Source organism: Mycteria americana, chromosome 20, assembly GCF_035582795.1.
Source record: "Mycteria americana isolate JAX WOST 10 ecotype Jacksonville Zoo and Gardens chromosome 20, USCA_MyAme_1.0, whole genome shotgun sequence".
NCBI lineage: Eukaryota > Metazoa > Chordata > Aves > Ciconiiformes > Ciconiidae > Mycteria > Mycteria americana.
The window spans coordinates 2,540,998-2,559,114 of NC_134384.1; the positions used below are offsets into that span (position 1 = coordinate 2,540,998).

At 53.5% G+C, this 18,117-nt stretch overlaps 1 protein-coding gene across 4 annotated transcripts in view; it reads right to left on the reverse strand.

The window, feature by feature from the left end:
- Positions 1 to 308: 308 nt before the first annotated feature.
- Positions 309 to 18,117, reverse strand: part of RASSF5 (Ras association domain family member 5) — a 35,957-nt gene continuing 18,148 nt past the window's right edge. For all 4 annotated transcript variants that reach the window (XM_075521661.1, XM_075521664.1, XM_075521662.1 and 1 more), the window contains 4 exons: positions 7,069 to 7,182; positions 5,193 to 5,490; positions 4,700 to 4,815; positions 309 to 3,464 (listed from right to left, as the gene is read on the reverse strand). In XM_075521661.1, coding sequence (XP_075377776.1) covers positions 3,312 to 3,464; positions 4,700 to 4,815; positions 5,193 to 5,490; positions 7,069 to 7,182 — 681 coding nt within the window. In that variant the 3' untranslated portion in view covers positions 309 to 3,311. The remainder of the gene's footprint in view (positions 3,465 to 4,699; positions 4,816 to 5,192; positions 5,491 to 7,068; positions 7,183 to 18,117) is intronic.

Genomic DNA, 18,117 nt, shown 5'->3' on the forward strand with positions numbered 1-18,117 from the left:
ATAAATACATTTTAATGTATGACATTAACTGTAATTTACCACAGATAGATAGACATGGGTAGCAGTTCTGTCAAATCCAGCTAAAATATTAAGAGAAGATTAATGGAACGCTTTGGTCAGGTTTCACAGGGGTCGATGTTCTGTACCGCTTTAGCTGAAGCTTAAACACTTCACAGTAGGGTTAAGAAATTGAAAATTCCCTTCTAGGAAAGATTCCTGTGTTTTCCCTTTAGACTTAATACACAAAAGTTCCAGAGGAGGGCGCCAGAAAAAGAAGTTAAAGAGATTTCTTTAATTACTGACAGGTTTATTATCGTTGTCTTTTACACTGTCTGCATTTGAACAAATAATTTCAGAACTCTCAAAAGAGCTGGAAGTGAGACTTTTTTAAAAATGCCATAGAATTCTTAGGGAGTAGTAAAAATAAATTACAGCATTGCAAAAATGCATTTCACTTTGCCATAGAAGCTTCCATTCTATACACATTATTTCAGATGTTTTAGAATAGACATGAAAAATAAATTTACACGAACTAGGCAGCACAATATACTAACCAAAGGCACTGCCAACAGTATGTTGCGCGTAAGGAAGGGGCCAATACTTCTATCTTAGCTACAGCTCAACTGACTGTTGAGAATCTGAGTTTCAAGATCTACCAAGTCTTCAAATTCTCCGTATCTTGAAAAAACAAAAGAGAGAGCCCTCCCCTTTGCAGGAGGTTTTCAGCAGCATTCACAGTAATTGCATAAGAAGCCATGCCTTCTACAGAATGTCAAAGACATGCTGGGTTCCAGGAGGGGAGAGGGAGACAGTCACCAAACCTCTAGTAGGAAACAACAACAACACCAAAAGAATTCTTTGCAACTTTCAGCCAGAAAGATAAGGGATTTAAAAACGAGCGTCTGGATCTTACTTCTCAGAACCAATGGCAGTTTTTACAGTGTTCTTTCTCTTGACTGAACAGAAATATTTATACCATGCTTTCAAGACTCAAAGCACTAGATAAGTGTTATTTAAATTACTTCACAAGTGCCTAGTGAAGTAATAAATATTCTTGTAAATGGACAAACAGCCCCAGAGCATGAAAACTGTTGCTCTGTTTGGGCTGCTGCCACCTTGTTAAAGGTCGTCTGGGCGTAGAGTGCAGTACAGCGGGGAGGCCCTTCCCGCACCGCCTGCCAGAGGCCATAGCCCTCTTAGCAAACCCTTTTATGCTACTGACTAAAACATGAGCTGGAACTAAGCTTGCAGAAAGTGGCATTTATACAAACCCAGGGGCTTTCCGTGATGCAGTTACTCTCTTATGATTTATAAACAAACATACTCAAGTATAAATCGGGGGGGGGGGGGGGGGGGGGGGTGTAAATCCCAAGCAGTCACCTTCAAGAAAGAAACAACACAGTTCCTTGTCCCTCTACGGACAAAAAGCAGCCTCATCACAACAGTACTTCAGGTAAATGGGGGGACAGGACTGAGAAGGCCTCTTGACAAAAGCCCCTTCCAACTTCCTCCTTAGCCCAAATGCAAAGTTTTCATGCTTAAGGAAAAAAAAGGCACTGAGGTAAATTTTAGACTCTTCCACGTTGTCTCTGTGGTACCTGTGACCCCACTTCGTGCAGGTGGGGTCACGGCAGTCTACAGCGAGCTCAAAGGGACACTTGTTCAACAAGTCACTATGAAACTCTCACACGCTCCGTCTGAATCCGGCTAGTATTAACGTTCCCTTTTCTCTCTATGCTTTGTTGCGGTGTCCTGTGTAAACAGAGGGAAGACTGAACCTGGCTGCGTGCAGCGTGCTCGGTACAAAGCACCAAGAGTAAACATGGGGACCATCCTCTCTCAGCCTGGCATCCCTGGAGCCCTCCTTGCCCTTCAGCGATCACTGCACGGCATGAGCGAGATCAGGGTCGCTGGGTAGAGTTAGGGCAGTAACTGACGCTCCAGCTCAAGGATTTTTTTTTGAAGGATGCACAGCGCATGCATTGGAGACAGTGGGAGCCCTGAGAGAGGGGGGAGAGAGAGACTTATTCTTCTCTCCTAGCTCCACATAGAGAGCAAAACCTGGAAACCTTCCTGGACGTGCAGGCAGAGCACCGATTGCGAGTGGGGAGAGAGGGAAGGAGAACACGACGGGTACAGGATGGCACAGGGAGGGAGAGGATGGCGGGTCGCGGACAGGAGTGGGGGAGAGCAGTGCAAGGAGGGTTAGCAGGAGGAAGCACGGTACGAGAGTGGTGGGAGGAAAGCATCTGAGGCTAACAGTTCCCTTACTCTTCCTGGTGCTAAGGCTTTCCCACGCAGGCAGCCCGTGCTCTTGGTGCCGCATCCGCACCCTGGCCCTGGTCGGAGCTCCTCTCCCTCGGTGCCAGACCTGTTCATAGCTCAAAATCAGTTTGATTTGTGAAAGGGGGGTTTGAGCTTTCCCAGGTTAGTCTGTTGGATATGTATTGCTAAATGTTCAGTATCGAACCATCAGCCCATGCCCCAACCATCATCTTGACACTTTCCAAACAGAATTTGTTAAAACACAGGTCACAATTCCTACAGAGTAGAAAACTGGTAAAACACTGGCTAGCTTAGCTAAGCATCAGGGGTATTTGCTTTAATTCACATCTGTTTTCAAAATTGGAAGTTAATTAGAATCAAAATGGATGACTTTTCCTGGAATTAATATTACCAAGTTTCAATAATACTTACTAACAGACTGTTTGGGTGTTGCAGCTGCCTTGGTGTCATAACTTTACATTTCCCTGGCTATCTTGGCCCTGAACAAGTCCGTCCGGCATTGGTTGCAGCTGCAACACCCACGTGGCTTGGCGCAACCACCTCCTCCGCTTTATCTGCTGCTTCCTGTGCTCTACTTACGAAACGAGACCTCGGCCACGTGGGCACGCAATGAGCCGCAGCACCTCCGAACAAGAACAAGCAAGTTGCTGGGAGGAGTGTGAACAGCAAGCGTTACCCTGCTCAAAACCTTAGCCAGTAGATGTTCCTGTTGGGTTTAACGCTGAGCATTTTCCACGAAGCTTCTCCATCTGATGGTACAGCTGAAAAGCGAACCAGCAGCTGTGTTTGGTGTGTTGACGGCCACAGTTTTAAAAACAGGCTTCCCGTTCTCTGACTGGCTCTGGTCCTGCGATAAAAGGTCTCAGAAAAAGACACTGCAGTACATTCATTTTAGGGGTGCTGTGAGCCAGTCCTTAATGGAAGGGTGAAGAGGGAGAGTGACCACTATAAGGCGTCCTGAGAAGTGTCTTTTAATTTTAAAAATGATATCTAGCTTAGTCTGATGCCCAGTGCCTCCTGAAGAGTTATCCAGGCTTGCCTCTGGCTTCTTTCAAGGTCTGTTGCAGTCTCTGTTTAAACTTCTCGTACTTCCTTTGCACTTGCTGGATTTTGTCCTTTTCTTCTTTGTCCAGTATCATCAAGAAGTTCTGTAGCTCTGGGATGGAGAATGCATCCCACTGCAGAAACAGCAGAAACAGAGGGAAAGTAAGCACACAGCATTCACCTTACTGCTTTTGGGGGGTTTTTTGTTTCCCCCTGAATCTGTGAAGAGGAACAGTAAAAGACATTTCAACATGTATCTGATCTCCAAGTAGCTTAATCTCACAGTGTCATGTTGTGAGAGAGACGAGATAATGGGCTACAGCATAAAGGACCATCCCAGTCCTGAGCCCCCGAGACTGTAGATTTAATAGAAGATATCTTTACTTAGGTGAATTGAAGCTCCCACTGCAAGAGATGACACAGCTCCCTAAGGAACTGAAATAGATGTGGAAATAATTGACGTAGCGTTCACCTGCACTTCTCGTTACGAAGGAGGAACGAGGTCCCAGCAGGCAACACTACCCACCAGGAGCCAGTTCTCTTTATTTTACTGCAACGTTATCAAAACTGTTTGAGCTTCAGCAAAGCTCTCGGCACGGGGTGCCAGCAGACCGGCTGCTCCGGCTGTCACCTACAACAACGTCGGGCTGACAGCGAGGAACAGGCAGGCCACGGGCTGATGATTGCGATCACTTAATAAACACTGCTTTCTGTCTGCTCAGCACTGCTGTGGGAAGCTGGCATTCCTGCGGCGTCCTTACCAGCCACAGACCGGCGGCACGGCACGTCCCGAACCCCCCCGCTCGGAGCCGCTCCCGGCACAGGGGGCAGAATCCCCCTGGATGCGGCAGCTCCCAACGTTTGCCTTCATCGTGGTGGGGAGCACGACTGCAACCAAAAACTGACTGCAAATTTATTACCTGAGTGTCCTTGGCTTCTGCTTACATTAGTGGATTACTTATAACAGTGTTTAGCTAATCTAATTATTGAGGGTTAACTCTGGGATGGCGTTGCTCGGTTCTGCAAACAGACTATGGTTTGGCCATCAAAACTGGCCTCAGCATTTTCACAGCTCAAGTTTAAATTTTTTAAAAATCAACATAGTTGAGGAGCAATAAATGATCCTTTTTTTTTTTTTTTTTCCTTCTAAAAGTAAGGTACAAGCGGTGCATTTAAGTTTGGAGAACAGCTGGTATCACGCTTTGCATGGTAAACCCAGCCCCATGAGAGGGAAGCAGCCTTGCTTGCATGGCACTGCTTCAACCCGTGCTGCCTCTGCCATACATCTCCCACCTCTGCAACGCTGCCACGTGCTCCGCAACGCTGTTAACCTTCATGTAAAAACCAAGGGAAAGAGTCACCGACGTACCTCAACTTCCCCTGTTTCGTTTTCCTTCAGCACAAAACTGAGCGCATCTGTGTCGGGGCCCGCCAGCAGCCGGAGGTACAGGGGGTACTCGGTGAGAGGGAGCTTCTGGAAGAGCACTGCAAGGGGAGAGCAGACATCCACAGTCAGACCGCGGCTGCCAGGGCAGAGGGAAGCTCAGGAGGTCACCTGGAGCATGCGAAAGCGGTTCGTGCTGCTCAGGATCATAGTGGAAATAGCCGAGTCTCTATCAGAGATCCATAACCATCTCTGGTAGGTCTTAGGGGACTCCAGCCCCCTTCTGAAAACCAGTAATTCCCCATCAGCATCACCTCTTGTGGTGGTCAGGGCATTTATTCGCCTGACATTTAGGCACTGCCTGCCTGACACACCACCGAGCCCCAGATGGATGCTTTGATGATGTTTCTGACACACGAAATAGTAAGCACACTGATCAGCCGCAGGAAAGCTAGCGGGTCCGAGGGCACGAACTCACCTTGCCCATCCTTCCGCATCTCCTTGAAAAGTGCAAACTTCTGAGGATTATCCACCACCATGAATTTCTTCAGGAGCCCCTGGATCACCTCGCTCACTGTGGTCGTGCTGCTGATGTGGAGCTGCTTGATGGCATCCAGCGGCAAGTAGAACGAGGTTCTCTTGTCCGTCATATCGGCCAGGTTCACCTCCTTGAGGGCATCGTAGATGGACTGTGGCCGGATCCCCGCCGGTACCGTCACCGGGCGGCACAGTTTCAAATGCACTTTAATGAAACCTGTGTACGTCCCATCGTCGTTCTAAAGCAAAAGAGAGGGGGGATCAGGCTCCAGGGAGCCTTCCCAGTCCTTCCCCCCACTGCGAGGGGCTTTCTGGTCTACAGTGCTGCAGCCTGCGGGGTGACTGCAGGACTTTCCACCCCTCCGTACTGCTAGGAGTTTGAGGGTTTCTTATTAATCATGTAAAAAGTAACCAGTAATTTCGGGTTAGTCACTATTTATTTTCTCCTGTTCCTTCCACTCGGTAATGACTCATCCCTTCCTCCCGTCTGTACGATCTTGTCTTATTTAAAACCGACACTGCTACAAGTCAGTTATGGAAACCATTATATGTAATTTGTAGTTGCACTTACGTGAGGATTTGAAACCTCTGGGAAGGTCTCTACCCCTTGTGTTCAGCAGGATCTCCCGACCGTATTCCCCACGTTTTATTACCCGCTTGTGGGATTCTCGCCTCTCCGTGTAATAAATCATCATTCAAGATCAGCCTGTCTCACAACAGGTCCCTTACCCTACCCTCAGCTCTGCAAAAATGCAAAATCAAGAGAAAAGCCTGGCTCCGTACAGTCCCTCTGCGGGTGCCAGGCAGGACAAGCCGAGGGATCCACCTCGGGTGCTAGGAGCACTGGCCTGCGGTCCCACCAAAGGGCCACCACCCGCGGCTACCACCAGCGGCTGAGCCCAACCGAGTCCCAAGGCTGTGTCAAGTCTCAAGGTTGTGTTTTCACCGAGCTTCAAGAAAAGTAACTCGAGAGTAAACATTTGGGTCCCGAATGACTCTTAAGTCAAGGGCTGATAAAAATCGGTGGGCGAGACATTCCAGCAGAAATTACTGTGCAGCCTTCACAAAGGAAATTGTTGGAAGATTTACTATTTCAAATAAATTTCAGTTTTATTTTCAGATGTTAGCAAGCACCAGGGAGTTAGGTAGCTGCTGTTCCTGGAAGTTCTGCAGTTTAATTATTTCCCTCTAAGCAGCTTTTCCCCCTCTCGGAAAGATCCTGTGAAGTTTGTACCTTTGCGGTACTCCGGTTTGTAGAAGAGGCGATTTCCTTGTCTTCTCACCACATATCACCAAGGCTTTACTTACGGGTGGTGATAAGCAAGTTTGCAATCAAAGCTTCAAAATATGAGGCATCCACTGTGGTTCTTAGACCTCTGCTTAAGCAAGCCCGGCAGTGGAGAGGTGAGAAGCATCTCTTTTCTAGAAAGGCTTTGTGTTTCTAAATCCACTTTGCGATAGCTGCTGAACTGCAGCGTCGCAGCCCGAGTTTTGCCGTGACTCATCCCCGCTAGAACAACGTGGGCTCATCTATTTGTGGCAACTCATTCGCAGCACAGGCTGGCCAGAGATTACTGTGCCAGTGCTCCCAGTTGAGAAGGGACGGAGGCAGGGAAGGGTCATCTCAAGTGTCGGTGAGTAACGCTAAGGAAACCCAAGCAGGAGAAAAAGCAGATCGGGTGAGGAAGACAAGAACATCTCAACAGCCACAAGGCCTCTTGCCTTGGAGATGCCTTCCTACCGCCCGGCCAGTTCCCAGCCCAGAGAAACCAGCATCGCTCTTTCTGCGTGTTACCCACACAGAGCCCGATACATACCAGCTTCATCAACAGGCAGTTTGTAACTTTGGCATTGTATTTTTCAATTTTCTGTTTGATCTCTTGGATGGTCGGAGGCTCGGGTTTTTCTTCTTCTACTGTTTGTGTTACATTCTGAAACCAGAAGAGAGAGGCTTTAGCTGTTTTATATACCGGGTAACACCGCGTCCGTTCAGCTCTGCTTTTGCTTGGGAAACGCAGGAACAAAGAGGCTGCGCGGATCCCGAGCTCGCGCTAGCGGCGACGGCGCAGGTGGAGACGGTGCCTACGGCCAAGAGGCTAAATGCGCAGGACGCCACGTCCCTGCCCCAAGCCACCTCCGCACACCAGTGACAGGCAGTGGAGGGTCACACAAAACCCACCAGTCAGCGGGACACCGAGGCACAGAGCAGTAAAGACATCCCCGTACAAACCAGGGCAAGGAAGCCAGCCTCTAAAACCTGCTTTCAGAAGAAGCCACCCGCACCTGCTGAGCGTTCCTTTGCTTCTTGCAACGCAGTTGAAAAATCACGTCCTATTTCCCGTATTCACGGCTCTGCCTACCCAAGCCAGGCACCCCCTTAAAAACCCGGGGTGCCCCTCAACCAGCTTCCAGCAGGTTTACCCAGGCAGAACCTGAAGTTAAATCTCTGCTGGCTTTCTCCTCCTTAGCTTTGGAAATTATAGCTCAGAGCAGTAAAATCACACGAGCAGCAAGCCGGCTGCGTGACTAATAAATCCGTCACTGCGAACCCAGTCAACGCATCCCACCCTGTGTCAGAAACCGTTCAGCGTCTGCCCACGCGTGGGCTCGCCGGGAGGACGACGACGGCTGCTGCTGCTCGCCCAGGTTTTGAGGAATTTCCTCTTAGGAGGCAAAAGGACAGATTTGGCGCGTAGGTGAGCTTTACCTGCGGGTCGCACGTGGAAACGTCGCTAATTAATAACGGGAAAACACGATCCCATCGCGGAGAGGCAGCTCGCGGGAGCTTCCCAAACGCAGCCCAGGGTTTAGAGCGTTTAAGCAGAAAGGCAACGAATGGGTTTGGACGAAGTGCCAGAGCAGAGCCCGGCGCTGCTGGCAGCACAGGCTGAGCCAACCTGGGAAAGGGGCAGAGCCCAGGCCAGGAGGATGCTGCCATGGTGTCGGAGCGGCTGCAAGACCTGGGCTAGAGGGGAGCAGGACCAGGGTGCCCGTTACAGGCCATCTAAAAGGGGAAAAGTAAGGTGCTTTCTGCAGAAGAGGGCCAGAGCACGCATCTCTGGGGTACGCTGGAGGAAAGCATGCGAACCACCGCCGAGCCCTGCCTGCCCCTGCACCCCACTGCTCCCCCCCGGCCCCAGGAAGACATCTCGGGCTACGCAGCCTCCCTGCTCCCGGCCTGAAGGCAGGCAAGCAAGGCTCGTGGGATGCTGGCCACCTTTCTCCAGGGACAGAGCAAGAACAGTGTCAGCGGAGCCGGGAGGGATGCTCTGACGAGGCACCGGGAACATGCAGTTGCAGATGGTTTTCTGCAGAGATGAAGGTTTGTAGCAGCCTCGAGCGAGAGCCTGAGCCACGCTCCCACCTCCCATCTGCCCGAGTCCTGCGGCACAGGCTGCAAAGGCCCACGGACACCCTGGAAACGAAATGTCAGGATGCGATCCTCCACCATCGTGCCCAGCGTGACGGCAGAGCCCAGGCACGCTCGGGTGCTGCGGGAACACAAGAACCAGCGAGCTCTTTTCTGAAAACCTGCTGGAAGGCAGGAAAGGATGCGCCAGCACGTACGGGCCGGGATTTTGTGTGTTCCCACCCTAAGAGTTCAAGTGCAGCCTCGGCAGCCGCGGAGCCCCTCGAGGCTGCCGGGGCTGTCCCCAGTGCCGGTGCGTTGCCTGCACCACGCAGGGCGGGTAAGGAGGGGAGGGAAACCCAGAGCACAAAGCTAAAGCCGCCGACCAGACAGGCAGCAAGCGCTTCTGGGGACACCCCCTGCATCCCCTCTCATCCCTGGTACCGCCACACCAAGCCCACAGCACGTACTCGGGACAAAAGCACCCGCTCACCTTCAGCATCCATCTGGAGCAGTCTGTTGCAGAGTTAATGGCTCCTGTAATAGCGAGACGGAAGCAAGGACTTGCGTGACCCTGAAGTAAATTCAAATTCACAAGCGGGTGAAGAAAATCTATTCAAAAAAATGAAATACAGGGAGCTAAACTAACCCAGGAGTTCCCCAGCTGCACGGTAAAGCCCAGCAGCCACCTTTGGGTCTCCTCGTGGGAAATAACCTGCTGCAAGGACAGGACCGCGCCGAGTGCGGCGCGGGTCTCTGCGGGCGGCCTGCGAGGACACACGGCCGAGCAGCGTTCCCCGCGAGGTCCCGCAGCTGAACGTGCCCTGAGCACGTCTCCAGCCCAGGGACGCCGATCACGTCAAACCACGGTGCCAGATGCCAACCAGCACCAAGGATTACAGCCTGCAGCAACGCCCGCTCTTCGTTTCTTCGCACGATCACTGGAGCTCTTCAGCTTCTTCAGCCGCTTGCCTCAGCGGCAGCGGGATGCGGGTCCAACAGCGGCATTCAAGAAGCCTCGATGACTTTATTGGCACAAGACCATTGGAAACTCCCTACGTGAGGCCCATTTTGTGCTTCAAGGTTTGACAGCACTTTAGCCTGGCTTACCCAAAGCCCTTCAGCAGAGGGGCTTTCCAGCCAGCCAGGCGAGCAGGTCTCCTCTAAAGCACAGCCCTCAGCATCCCAAAATCCGGACCTGCTGCGAACAAGCCTGCGTGCGTCTTGGACTATGCTCCGTGGGCTGTATTTCACAGCGCAGCGCTCTGCTGCCTTTCCATAACTCACCACCTTCCCCGGAGACAGGCTGTGAATACATCTTGCCAGCGCTGCCTGAAATTGCAAGCAGCGCTCCCACATTTTATGTGGGCTTGCTCAGAAGTTAGCATTAGCGGAGAGCAGAAAGCATGAAGGGATGTGCTATCAAGGCCGGTACGGAATGAAAACTGTAACCTCCGAGAAGGAAAAAAAAAAAAGGCAAAAAAAAAAAAAAGGCAACTTCAAGAGCAAAGCCCGTCTCTTCCCAGGCAGCCCCACAGCACATGAGCCTGGGACGCAGCAAGCTGTAAATAAGCCAGCACCATGCCAGGCTACCCATGATATCTCTTTTAGGAGGAGAATCAAGCACAGGACAAACTGAAATCCTGGTTGCAATCTGGCAACAGTCCTGGGACTCGGAAAGCCCCAAATTCAGTCAAGCGATTCCCGAGTGAGAGTTCAGAAGTTCTGCTCGAGACAGGCAAACCGTACGAGACCTCTCAAAACGCAGATCTGGAGCAGTGACCCAATGGAGGAACACTGACATTGCATTACAGTCTCCTTCTTGCTCAGTGCCTTAAGACAATAAAAGCAAAGCTTTCCTGTGGTATTTAAGAATTGCACATAAACATCCACTTATCATAATGGCAATTTCAGCTCCACGATTTGTGTCAAAGTCCTTAGGCACATGCTTCACTGCAGTCTATTGGCTGCAATAGGTCTTACATGGCCGCACGCAGGTGCTGGGCTGGTGTGGGAGTCTTTAAAAATAATGCCAAGGGTAGAAATTTTCAAAAGTAGCACTGGGGAAAAGAAAAAAAAAAAAAAAAAAAGAAAGAAAAAAACCAACAAAAAACTTCCCTTTAAGTTAACGGAAGACGTGCGCTCAGAAACCCTCCACTTCCTCACGTCACCCATTTCACAGCGCTGGAGACAGGCACAGCCGTGCTGCCACCCAGCAGGGCCGGCTCCCACCCCAATCGCACAGCGAGCCCGCGCAGGAGACCCCGGGGACCGTCCCCTCCTGCACGCAAAGAGACTTGTAGCTGCACGGCACAGCTGCAGCGGTAAGGCATGCTGCGCACGTATGCTACGCTTCATCCGTGACACAAACACAACCCGGTGCAGACCAGCATCCATCCAGGCGCGCACGGCAAAAGCAAACAGAGAGGCTCAGTCCGTCCCTGTCACTACAATTTGCTTCTCTCCAGCGGGACAAGTCCCTCCCCTCTTGTGATGTTTCCAGCTGAAGAAAATAGCGCGTGCCAGCAATTAAGAGCTTTCTGAGCAGCGCGCGCTGATGCCACCCGGTTTCCATGGAGGACGCACGGTGCACCCAGGACTGCAGCAGCCTGGAGCGGTGCCGGTCCCCGGGGTTTCGCAGCAGGCACACGGCAGACGCTAATCGCTTCATGCTCCAGGGACCCTAAATCACTCGCAGCAGAAGGAGCAGGAAGCCTGGCTCAGGAACATGGTGCTGGTGGCACCACGTCGCAGGTCTCGCACCGTGTCCTTGTACAATTCCCATCAACAAACCCCGGCCTCCAGCATCCTGCCTTCCCCCACGCGTGCGTCTGCACAGATCGGCCGTCTCCCGGCTCGCTCAGCCCCCCCGACTCCCCCAACGCACCCTGATCCTCCCAAAACGCCCGTACTCCTCCGGTGGGGCCCGGGGTCAGCCGCAGAGCTCTGCTGAGCAGCCCCCCCAGCACTCCCACGGCAGCGTGACCCTGCCGAGGCACCCAACGCTGCCCTGCTGCTGCCGGCGGAGATCGAGTCTTGCTCCCAGGAGCTGGAATCGGACAGCGGCTGGGTACGCTGCTCTGGCAGGAGGGCAGTTCTGCCCCTCTCGCCTGCTGCTCCTGCCCCGGCAGCGCTGGGGAAGGCAGGAGGCAGCTCAGCTCCCACCTGCACCAAGGTTTTCCCGAATCGCCGCCTTCCTCTGCCTATCCTGCAGCTTCTTGACGCCGAGACCCTGGTCTGGGAAAACATACTAGGAAAGAAACGCTGCCCATAATTTGTGTATTTACCACCTCTATTTGTTTTGACTCACCCAAACATAAACCCAAGCACCCACAGACCCCAGCATCCCCCTGCACGCAGGAGCACCCCGGCACCCGCGCCCGCTGCTCGGCCGGCGCGGCCGAACCCCGAGAGCAGCACGGCACCTCCGCCGCGCCGAGCCTTCGTCTCTGGCTGGAAGAGCGAACCCCCTGATGTCAGGACCGCCCCAAGGAAATGGGATTCCAGCCCTTGGCCCTCACAACTCTGACAACCGACATGATCGTGCGGCCACAGCTACGGGTAGCAGGTTGTTCCCTCCCCTTCCCTGTGCAATTGTAATTGAAAAAGAAACCCTGCATTATGACAACTTGACAAATACAGGTTTTAACGGCCATATTATGTTCTCTTAGGGTTATTTTATAAGTCATCTTGCACCCGGTGTGGAATTAATTTGCTTTTATTAAGGTCCCAGTGTCAGTGACAGATGGTTTAACTGTTTCCACTGCAGCACAGTTTAAGGTGTGCAGAGAGCAACCGACCCGCACTGGAAAACAAAACCAGCGACCTTGGACAGGGCTCCCGGCTCTGGCAGCAGCTGCGACCCAGCCGTGGATTTAAAGATGCATCTCCAAAACAGCGTTTGCGTGTATGGCGTAAAGTAGCATGGGAGTCCCAAGCCCCTCGTCCCTTACACGTCAACTGTGGTGCAAAAACCAAACCAGAAGTTACCACTTCCACACTGCTAACGTCTAAGTGGGCTTGAAACGTAGCTAGGCCAGTTCTTACAACCGCCTTGATTTTAAAAGGAAAACGGCAACATGTTAGGAGAGTCAGCTGGACCAATACTGCAACAAAACCCTGCCAGCATTGCAAAAAAGCTCTTCAGTTCCACCCCAGGGAGAGCACGGGAGCAATCCTACCGCACCAGCCCTCGGCAGCTCACCTTCCTCCTACACCCTCGGACTCGAGGGACTTGAGAAAGTTTTAATAATCTCTTTCTATGCAGCAATCCCACCGCGGGGCTGACGAGCGCAGCACACACGACAGCACCCGGATAAAACCCAAGGGACACGCTGCACCCATGGCCGAGCGGCGAGGCCACTGGAGCAGCGCTAACGCACAGCCGAGCCGGCTGTCCCGCGGGACCCAGCGCGGTGCTGTCCCGGCTCCGGCACCTATTGAGGGCCAGGGGAACCGTGCGGGACCATAAAGGGCACGCGGGGCTCCAAGGGCTCAGCCCTTCACCTCTTCTTGCTGTTCATGGCAGCGATGCTCAGGCAGAGCTATGCTGCAAGCCCCCAGCAGCGGCAACCACACCATCCCCAACGCCCTGCACACCCCACGGTCGGAGACTCTGCTTTTCTGTTTTACAGACCAAAACCCGCCTGCGAGCAGGACCCGAACCAGCCCAGCAGCCCCAGCACCATGGCGGGGGGAGCCCTGGGAGGGGCGGCCACGGCCGGGGAAGAGAAGTGCTGCTCCTTCCATCATGTACGATTAGATCAGCTACTTCTTGCTCTTCATGAATCTACCCGGACCTCCGGTTTTGCAAAGTTTCTGGTGCAGAATATGCAATTCTGGCTGAAGGAAGAAAAACAGAAGCTATAAACCATAAACCGTTGCCACATTTCCTGTTGTATGGGGACAGGATGAAACAAGCTGTTAACAAAACAACAGCTCGGTAACTCTGCCTGCGCCTAAACCCTGGCAGTCACTGCTGGACCCGCAGCTCTCCTGGCTGGAAACCGGGAAAGAGCGATGCCAGCCACCCTCGGCGATGGCCTGGCCGTGTGGCAGCACGCCACGACGTCTGCGTGCCAGCCTGCGAAACCAGCACGTTCCCATCGCCTCCATCCCTCCACCCTCACGTGCAACTGGAAGGAAAGCAACGGCGAGGCTGAAGCTGCCAGGGTGCTTCCACTCCCACCCTGTTAAAAACCGGACGTAGAACATTGCACAGCCACGGATGCCAGAGTGTGACCACCACTGCCAGCTTGCTGGCATCATTTAAATTCAGCAGGCGAGGTGTTTACCATCCCCTGTGAAACTGCCATAAAATAACCTGCAGCGAGACATAGGCACCCACGGGCTGCACAGGACCAAGCCCGGCCACGGTGGCCTGGGGCACCCACAGCAGCAGAGAGAGGTGAACCTGCCCGCGTCCTCCCCCTGCCCATTGCAGCCTGCTGCAAACGGGCTCCCCTTCCGCAACCTACATTATTTCTCAATTGTAAGAAACATCAATTATAAGAAAGGACTTGAGCCTCATCTGGCACTTGGGCTGATGCTCGGCAGGATAAAAGCCGCCCAGAACAAGTGCCCCGGGAAGCGGCAGGCGGCCGCGACGCACAATGCCCTTCGCCCGGGGCTGGGGCAGCCACGGTCCCAGCGAGTTAGCCACACCGGCCTCCTCTCTGCAATCTACCACTCATCTAATGAGCCGTGAGCTTGTGACAGGCTGTTACGGGGGAGGCAAAAAACCCATGGGCCATCATGATGATGGTGACATACTCTCAAAAGAGCGATTCTAAGCCAAGAAAGGCAACAACGAAGCCTCCGTGACAGATTTTTCTATTTATCGGTTTGCAAGGATGGCAGGAGACACACTCCACGTCCAGCTGAAGAGCAGCCTTCCTACAGCCTCTCACCTTGCAGAAGTCAACCCCCAACTTAAAAATCTTTTTAAAGCAAGCAAAGGCAGTGGCTCTACACCACGCTGGACCTCTGTGTTGGGAATAACAGCTCTAGGCGGGACCCGGGAGCTTTCCAATGCCGCTGCAGCAGCGCGGAGGGGACGGTGCCCTCTCCCCATGGCTCCCGGTCCCACAGCAGCCCCAGTCGGCACCAAGGAGCCGGCGCACGGTTACAGCTTGGATGCACAGCTCAGGAGGTGGAAGACCAGCAGCTCATGAGCCGTGGCTTTGCTAGCCATAAAACCAGACATGGAAAAGCACCGTAGGTAGAAAGGCTGAGCGTGCACTTCCACGGGACACTCCTTGGAGCGAGGGCTGCCTCCCCGCAGCCACAAACCAGCCTCAGAGACACCATCCCCGTCCCCTCGCTCCCAGCCAATTTTCCTCACCAGCTATTTAGTTAATGAATTTGAATAGCAGAACAGTGGAGATGGATTTGGCCCAACACCACCACATTCTTGGCAACGACCGTCTTATCTAGAGCAGGAGTGGCCAAGTCCTCCCTGGTGTGCTCAGGCACAGGTCCATGACCATTTACAACAGCAACACTGTGACAATTTGCATTCCCAAAAATGCAGCCCAAGCTTTCCCTTTGGCTCCCATGTTCAGATTGCAAGAGTATTTTGAAGACCTCTTCTGAAGGGATTTTACGCCTCAGGGCATCAATCTTCAGTTCTTCTGCTTATTAAGGAAAGATTTGTCTTAAAACATCAGAAAACAAAGCCTGGAGAAGCATGTCTGAGCACTGCTGGCTGGGGAGCCGAGGTTCAGAGGAGCATCACCAACTCACGCCCTGCGACCACCATCACACCACAGCACGGAGGACTGGAGAGCAACGTGAACGCTTCAAATTTGAGCCAGAAACACGAGAACCGGCAGCTCAGAAGTGTAAATCCAGCTGCAGCAGGGAGCGGTGACAGCCGGGGGGCAGCGGGGCCGGGGCAGCACCGCACAGCCCCATCGCAGTCACCAGAGAGCTGGGACGCCGCTGCTCTTGCACAGCTTTCCATCGCTGCCAACACCCAATGCCTCCCCCTCCGCCGCACACTCCCGTGGTTCACAGCACTATACGGGGGAAGGATCGACTGCTGGAGCACGGACGGGCGGCGGGAAGAATCGTACAACAGATTTGGAAAAAAAAAACCAACCAACCAAACATATATTTCACTCCCTTTGAGACATTCAAATGAGATGCTGCGGTTTACTTTGGGGTTCAGAAGAAAAGGCAAAAGACAGGAGAGCAGTGCCTCTCTAGAGAAGGGGAGAAGGATCGTTGCTGCATTTCAGAGAGGTTAGAGGCAAGTGAAGATGGGCTCGGTGTTTTGATTGCCATGGAGATTTCACTTAGAAACCGTTTTTCCTGCCACATCCCTGCTCAGCAGCGAGAGCTGAGCAGGTCCTCCCAGGGAGCTCCATCTCCAGGGGGTCTGAGATGGACGAGACCCCACGGGTGCCTGACCCCCCCACCACCTGTGTGCACAGAGACCAGCCTGGCGAGACCCCGGCCCGGATCAGGGAGGCTGGGTGGATCAGAGGGATCCACTGATCCTCAGGAGCAGACATTTAGGAACTGATCGCAGCCTCGCAGGGCCAGGAGACCCCCCAGGAGAGGTGCCCCAGGGCCACCCCTGCGCCCCGGGCTGTGCCAGACCCCCTGCAGACCTGCCTCCCCTCTGCAAATCACGCCGGGCTCCGATAGCCCTTCAGAGGGCAGAGACAACGGGCCAAGGACAGGACCCTGCGCTGGTCCCTCGGCTCCAGCTCCTGCATTGCACTGTGCCTGCACCAGGCACAGCGAGGCCCCTTTGCCCACCCAGCACATAAACGCCTGCCGGTTACCCGCAACCCACGAACCGGCACCGATGCCGCACCCAACGGCCAGCCACTTCTGGGACTACGGGGTTTCTCCAAGGCCGGACGGGATCTTGCGGATCACCTCATCCCAGCCCCTGCTTGGGTTTCGAGCACCTCCAGGGATGTAGCTCCCATGGCAGGCATCACCGCACGCTGCCGCCGTGGAGGGCTGGAAGAGAGGGAGGAAACAGACACGGGGCCAAAACCACCGCTGCGGTGTCCTCCGACTCTTGCCCAAGTGTAAGTCCCCGCCGGCCGCCCCCTCCCGCGCAGCACAACCCCCGCCGTGGTCTCTGCTCTGAGCCCCAAATCCCCCGGCACCTGGTAGCACAGCAACACCACCCGTGCACCCCACCACAAACACCTCCACCATGTCACAGCTTCCCTCTTCTGCAGCAGAGGAGGCTTTTGCCTGCTGGGTGACCCCAGCTCACATCATTCGGGGGCCCCTACCTGGGAACTGGCCCCATCGCCCCCCACCCCTGGATCCCCAGGTGAAACTGCGTTCTGTCCCTCGGGGGTTTTCTATTCTTGGTCAGAAACTTGCCCCTTTCTCCTCTAAGCCACTCTCCCAGCAGCCACTGATGCAGGACTCAAAGAGCAATTTTGCAGAGTTTTAAGCAATCGCGCTTCAGGCAGAAGCCACTGAAGCCATTCAGCTGAAGAGTCGCGAAAATGCCAAGTAATAGATGTCCAGGGACGAGGTCACATCTGAGATCTAAAACAGTTCTTTGCTAATGAAGAGTGATTGTGCTGCTGGTTCTGAAAATAAAAAGGAATTACCAAATTCCTAGAAAGAGGCTCTTCAGACTAATACAGTTATTTCAATCAGAAAAATCGTTTCTCTAATCATAGTGCTCAAATTCCACTCTTTATTTTTTGAAATGGTGGGAGGCCTGCCCGTCTCCTCCTTCCCCACATACAACCCACTTCCTCTACAGAGATTGCTTCCTAGGTCTTTTAAGACATGCCTCCCCAAGTTACCCGTATTTAGCTTATTCCTGCCCAGCGCAGGGCATGCCCACGGGCTGGTGCCTGCCCTTGCTGCAGCGCTGACCACACTGTGCATCCTGGGCTCGGGAGTCATTCCTGGGCATCTAAGGACGGACAAACGTTGCCGTTCCCAAACACACCCAGCAGGTTAACTCACTTTTGGGTCCAAGCTGGTGTTTTCTGCCCGTGGCCAGGAGCAGGTACCGTCCTTGGTGGTAAAAAGCAATGCTGCTGCCGCGCACAGCTCTTGCGGCGGTGGAAACGTTCCACATTCAATAACATCGCTCAAGAGAAGTAAGATGCCAAGTAAAAAAGCAGGGACAGGGAGTGAAACAAAACCCAAGGGAGATGCCCACCTTGGGGCTGCGCCTGTCCCCCGTCCCTCTGCTTTGCTGGCTGCTCCCCGGGCACACACTCTCCTTGCTGCCCTCCACCCGCCATCCAGCCTGGCCTCACCAGACCACCATCACCTCCTCCTCCCCACCACGCTCCAGGGCCAGCTCCATCCGGAGCTGAGGTCCAGCCTCACGTTCCTGCAGGACCTGCACCACCGCCAACCCCCCAGCACGCCACGAACCCCCAAAAACCTTCTCCCACCAGGGCCTGAGGACGGTTTCCACCCCCAGCCAGAGAGATGCAAGCACCCACCTCCACACACAGACCCATTATGGAACATCGTTTGCTTGAGCAGCAAATTTTGTGCGTGTGCTTTTTTT